At 38.5% G+C, this 6,130-nt stretch overlaps 1 protein-coding gene across 1 annotated transcript; it reads left to right on the top strand.

Annotated features, from left to right (window-relative positions):
- The first annotated feature begins 209 nt into the window (after positions 1 to 209).
- LOC113079912 (calcium homeostasis modulator protein 5-like) lies at positions 210 to 2,543 on the top strand. Its single transcript, XM_026252141.1, has 2 exons — positions 210 to 770; positions 1,160 to 2,543. Exons 1-2 carry the CDS (start codon positions 228 to 230, stop codon positions 1,544 to 1,546), a joined length of 930 nt encoding a protein of 309 aa, XP_026107926.1. The 5' UTR covers positions 210 to 227; the 3' UTR covers positions 1,547 to 2,543.
- Positions 2,544 to 6,130: the final 3,587 nt, after the last annotated feature.

Below are 6,130 nucleotides of genomic sequence, written 5' to 3'. Positions count from 1 at the left end.
CCCACAACCTTTTCGCGATTTTAACATCTTTTTTCTTTCTCCCAACTCTGTTTCTTCTTGTTCAACTTGCTGTATGTTTACATTTGCGAAGCCATCAACATGGCCGCCGCGTCCCAGAATGCAACGCGCCGCCCAAGCCTTATAATAGTGCGAGAAATGCGAGTGCCATAGTAGAAATCATCTCTGTTCATCGGCTTAGGAGTGTTGCACCCACACCTGTACCAGCAATGGATTCGTTTAAGACTCTACTCAAGTTCCTCACCAATAAGAAGTCCTCTATCGGGTACTGCTTCATGGCTGTTGTGACAATAGGTAGAGAACAAATTTTTGACCTGGTGTCTTTCCAGTGTCCATGCAACCGTAGTCAGAATTTTGTCTATGGATTAACTTTTCTGCTTGGCCCTGCTGTTGTTTTGTTGGCGATTGGTCTCTTTGTTTGCACACGTCTTTGGCGGTTATATACAGGGTGTTGTCTCAACCCTTCCAAACTCTGCCCCAGGGGTAACTTTGTGGGATGCGCAAAAGTGATTGTAAAAGTGCTGTGTGGAGCCTGCATTGCCCCTGTCATGTGGCTTAGTGTAGCACTGTTAAATGGAACTTTTTATGAGTGTGCTGTTAGTGGGCTGGATGAAAATGTGCTGGTGCAAATTATCTGCAAAAACAAGACCCGTATATGCCAGGACGAGTTGCCCAGAGTGCCCTGCAGCAAGTCCCAGCTTCCTGAGAAAGAAAACACGGAACTGCTGTTGATGTTGAGAGCCCAGTCACAGGTGAGCACAGACGGTTAACGGTGAAATGTTTCTTTTCACTTTTTTTTTTTTTTTTTTTTCTGGAATCCTTTCAAAGATGCAGTCACATTTACCATTGTTCGGTGAATTTTTGCAGGCAAAATGCAGTTGATGTGATTGGGAATTTTGCATCTTGAGGGTGAAAGATTTTCCCCTACATAGGAGATTTTGCAAAAAATTTTAACTGGTCAAACAAATCACTGTGTTGACCAACAGAAAACCGTTTGAAAGTGACTTCATCATGCTTCGCTAAAACATTCCCAACTTCAGTTTACCTTTTTGCCTGCTAAATTTCATTTAATAATAGTTTGCTATAAAAACTTACATTTATTCTACCTTATAACATTCAACTGATCAATCTATTGTTGCAGATCCTCGGCTGGTCCATCATTATCATATCGGCAACAGTTTTGCTAATTAGGAATTGCTTTAAAAACTGTCGCTCTCAAGTAAGCTACCTTCAGTTAACTTTCCAGAAGATCTACACGGAGAACGAAAGGGAACAGTTTGAGTTGTTTGCAGAAGAATTTGCTACCAAACTGGCAGAGAGAAACCTCAAGAGTTTCTTCGACAACAAAAGTCCCGAACCTTTTCCCTTACCAAATCACAAGGCCTGGAAGGAGATCTCTACTATATACACTTTTAAGAAAAGCGAACCATACGACAGCACACTGCAGAGATATGCAGAGTGCACTGATCTTGACAGCCCTGAGAAGCAACTTTTTATGGAGGGGGAAGATGGCACAGAGATGGTATAGAACACTACATTGACTGGTAACTTTAGAGAGAACATTTTTAAGTTGACCTGAGAGACAAAAAGCCACTGTGAAACAAGACAGAATTACATTTTTGTTTGGAAGTTACAACCTGTTCTGACAGTTTTCAGAAATGTTGTTTTACCCATTGAGGAAGTGGTCGTAGTACTATTCAAACTTTGTGTAATTTAATACTTTTATATCAGTAAACCAACACAGGCCTCAAGCCCTAGGGGTTTCACACATTTGAGTGACACTTTTAGTAACAACATCCAATTTGCATAGCATACTATGAAAATGTCAAAAAATGAATCGCATTCTCAAGGCAATTGTCATTTAGCCCTTGTGCACTCTTTGTATCAATAGCTCTCTTATGCCTATCTACATTTTAAAACCTTCTTCACAATATTCTTATAAAACAGACAGTGTGCAACTTTTATGCACTTTTGTATAGTATTGAGAAGTAACTGTCCAGCACAATATTGATTACCTCTACAATAAGGTCTCATTGTACTTATGCCAACCAACAAAATCTAGAACATGTAAACCACATTTCTTATTTCCTCTGTAGGTTTTAAGCAGAAGATCTGACCAACAGGAAACCACATGCAGTGTCCCCGACACTCATTTCCTCAGTAGTTTATACCCAGAGATTAGTTCTGAATGGGCCTCTGTGATCAAAATGAGTTTATCTTAGCAAAAAAATTACAAATTAAAAACCAACAACAATAAAAAAGGGCCAGGACCAATTACAATATAATGTCATAAAAATTACACATAGTAAGGTTGTGGTTTCAGACATGTTTGTGTTATGCTTTTCCTGCACTGTTGTGAAAGAGAAGTACATATGCCAACAACTATATTAATGTATATTAAACTGTTATTCAATGTAAGACTGTTTATAGTTAAGTGTGCAATAAATATTGATTGGAACGAAGTAACAAAATGTAGTATAATAACTAATGACAATGGAACTGAGTCTGAGCCACAGAGTATTGCCCTTGTGTACAAATCTGAGTCTGAGCCTGACACAAGGTCTTTCCTTTAAAGGATAGGGGCAATGGCAAAAACTACAATAACAAACACTCAGTCCATCTGCCTCAATTGATTTAAAAGGAACATATAAATAAACAAATTGTTTATGCATGTGCAGTTTTGTTTGTGTGTGTGTTGTTTTGTTCCTTGATCTATGTAATTATATATTCTAATATTTGAATTTTTATTATGACTGTACAAATATTATGAATGTATTTTGACAGAAATACTGCAATTTCACCCCCATCTACCCTGCTGACAAAGGCAGTCTAGACCATCCTAGTTTGTTCAGCTGGTAAATTACCAATTCAATGTATTTCTGGTTAACATTACAAGGTGAAGGTGTGCCATGATGGCAGTGGTCAACCTGATCTACCTGAAACAATAACAGCCAGTGCAAGTATACACTCTTTAAAGGGGGGCGGGGGGGTCCTTGAGGCTCTATGCAGTACCCTGATGTTCTATACTTGGCCAATAGAAACTTTTACCAAAACTATGTAGAACTATTTTGGGGTTCAATATGAAGTGGGTGATTTAACCATTTGTGGTTCTAAATAGAACCATTTCTTTTAAGAGTGTACAATACTATTTAATCTAGAATGTATCCAGAAGCTAAAATGTCAAACTTGTCTAATTGATGTCAGCAGGCTTGACAGGTTAGAACTGTAAACAAACCCATATCCAAAATAAGGAAAAGCCTTTATTTTTGTTCTTGTCTGTACACTAAATAAACACACAAACAATAAAACTGCTCTACATCCAGTGTCATAATTACCAATTCATACTGTGAAAGGGTTTGTTCAATAGCGGGGTCAAGTTGGTTTTGTTTTCGATATTCGTGACACATTCAGCGGTAAACGCCAATAACTCCAAAACGAATTGCCTTAAAAAAATCTAAGCAGTGTGACCGCCAAAAGGACAAAGCTGATCATGTTTCACATCCTTCTTTTTCTATAGTTTCCCTCGATATAATAAGCACGGCCCCGTGCAAGCCGTGGCAATGTGCAAAAAGCCGGGAGAGAACGCTCTCAGCAGAGCCTTCAGTTAGGGACCGTGGGGAAATTGCAAACTTTCTTCGTTTTTTGCTATAGCTCAGTAGGTGTTTTTGTAATAGCTTTTTAGATAAAGGGCATATAGACATGAAACCAGTGTCAATCAATAGTGGGGGGACAGTGGACATTTTTAACAACCTTTCTTTTTAACACTACTGGTAGAAAAGGGAATTGCATGTCCAAAATTAACCTTCTTTTTGTAGTAACTTTCTACAGAAGGAAGATAGAGAGATGAAACCAGTGTCAATCAATAGAGGGAGAGAGTGGACATTTTTCACATCCTTTCATTTTACCCCAAGTGGCTGATAAGGGAATTGCATGTCCAAATTTAACCACCTTTTTTAAATAACTTTCTACAGCAGGGACACAGAGACATGAAACCAGTGTCAATGCATAGAGGGCGACAGTTGTCATTTTTCACAACCTTTCATTTTACCCCTTCTGGTAAAAACGGTAATTGCATGTCCAAAATTAACCTTCGTTTTGTAATAACTTTCTACAGCAAAGAGACAGATACATGAAACCAGTTTCAATCAATAGTGGGAGACAGTGGACATTTTTCACAACCTTTCTTTTTACCCCTACTGGTAAAAGAAGGGAATTGGATGTCCAAAATGAACCTTCTTTTTGTAATAACTTTCTACAGCAGGGAGACAGAGACATGAAACCACTGTCAATCAATAGAGGGGGACAGTGGACATTTTTCACAACCTTTTTTTTACCCCCTACTGGTAAAATAGGGAATTGCATGTCCAAAATTAACCTTCTTTTTGTAATAACTTTCTACAGCAGGGAGACAGAGACATGAAACCAGTGTCAATCAATAGAGGGAGAGAGTGGACATTTTTCACAACCTTTCATTTTACCCCAAGTGGCTGATTAGGGAACTGCATGTCCAAAAGTATCATTCTTTTTGTAATAACTTTCTACAGCAGGGAGACAGAGACATGAAACCACTGTCAATCAATAGAAGGGGACAGTGGGCATTTTTCACAACCTTTCTTTTTACCCCTACTGGTAGAAAAGGGAATTGCATGTCCAAAATTGACATTCTTTTTGTAATAACTTTCTACAGCAGGGAGACATAGACATGAAACCAGTGTCAATCAATAGAGGGAGAGAGTGGACATTTTTCACAACCTTAAATTTTACCCCAAGTGGCTGATTAGGGAACTGCATGTCCAAAATTAACTTTGTATTTGTAATAACTTTCTACAGCAGTGAGACAGAGACATGAAACCAGTGTCAATCAATAGAGGGGGACAGTGGACATTTTTCACATCCTTTCTTTTTACCCCTACTGGTAGAAAAGGGAATTGTATGTCCAAAATTGACATTCTTTTTGTAATAACTTTCTACAGCAAAGAGACAGATACATGAAACCAGTTTCAATCAATAGTGGGAGACAGTGGACATTTTTCACAACCTTTCTTTTTACCCCTACTGGTAAAAGAAGGGAATTGCATGTCCAAAATGAACCTTCTTTTTGTAATAACTTTCTACAGCAGGGAGACAGAGACATGAAACCACTGTCATTTAATAGAGGGGGACAGTGGACATTTTTCACAACCTTTTTTTTACCCCCTACTGGTAAAATAGGGAATTGCATGTCCAAAATTAACCTTCTTTTTGTAATAACTTTCTACAGCAGGGAGACAGAGACATGAAACCAGTGTCAATCAATAGAGGGAGAGAGTGGACATTTTTCACAACCTTTCATTTTACCCCAAGTGGCTGATTAGGGAACTGCATGTCCAAAAGTATCATTCTTTTTGTAATAACTTTCTACAGCAGGGAGACAGAGACATGAAACCACTGTCAATCAATAGAAGGGGATAGTGGGCATTTTTCACAACCTTTCTTTTTACCCCTACTGGTAGAAAAGGGAATTGCATGTCCAAAATTGACATTCTTTTTGTAATAACTTTCTACAGCAGGGAGACATAGACATGAAACCAGTGTCAATCAATAGAGGGAGAGAGTGGACATTTTTCACAACCTTAAATTTTACCCCAAGTGGCTGATTAGGGAACTGCATGTCCAAAATTAACCTTGTATTTGTAATAACTTTCTACAGCAGTGAGACAGAGACATGAAACCAGTGTCAATCAATAGAGGGGGACAGTGGACATTTTTCACATCCTTTCTTTTTACCCCTACTGGTAGAAAAGGGAATTGCATGTCCAAAATTGACATTCTTTTTGTAATAACTTTCTACAGCAGGGAGACATAGACACGAAACCAGTGTCAATCAATAGAGGGGGGAGAGTGGACATTTTTCACAAGCTTTTCGTTTTACCCCAAGTGGCTTATTAGGGAATTGCATGTCCAAAATTATCCTTATTTTTGTAATAACCTTCTACAGCAGGGAGACAGAGACATGAAACCACTGTCAATCAATAGCGGGAGAGAGTGGACATTTTTCACAACCTTTCATTTTACTCCAAGTGGCTGATTAGGGAACTGCATGTCCAAAATTATCATTCTTTTTGTAATAACT

This window comes from Carassius auratus, unplaced genomic scaffold (genome assembly GCF_003368295.1).
Source record: "Carassius auratus strain Wakin unplaced genomic scaffold, ASM336829v1 scaf_tig00029842, whole genome shotgun sequence".
In the NCBI taxonomy this organism is placed as follows: domain Eukaryota; kingdom Metazoa; phylum Chordata; class Actinopteri; order Cypriniformes; family Cyprinidae; genus Carassius; species Carassius auratus.
Note: the sequence above shows the minus strand (reverse complement) of the source record. Positions and strands in the feature narration are given on the sequence as shown.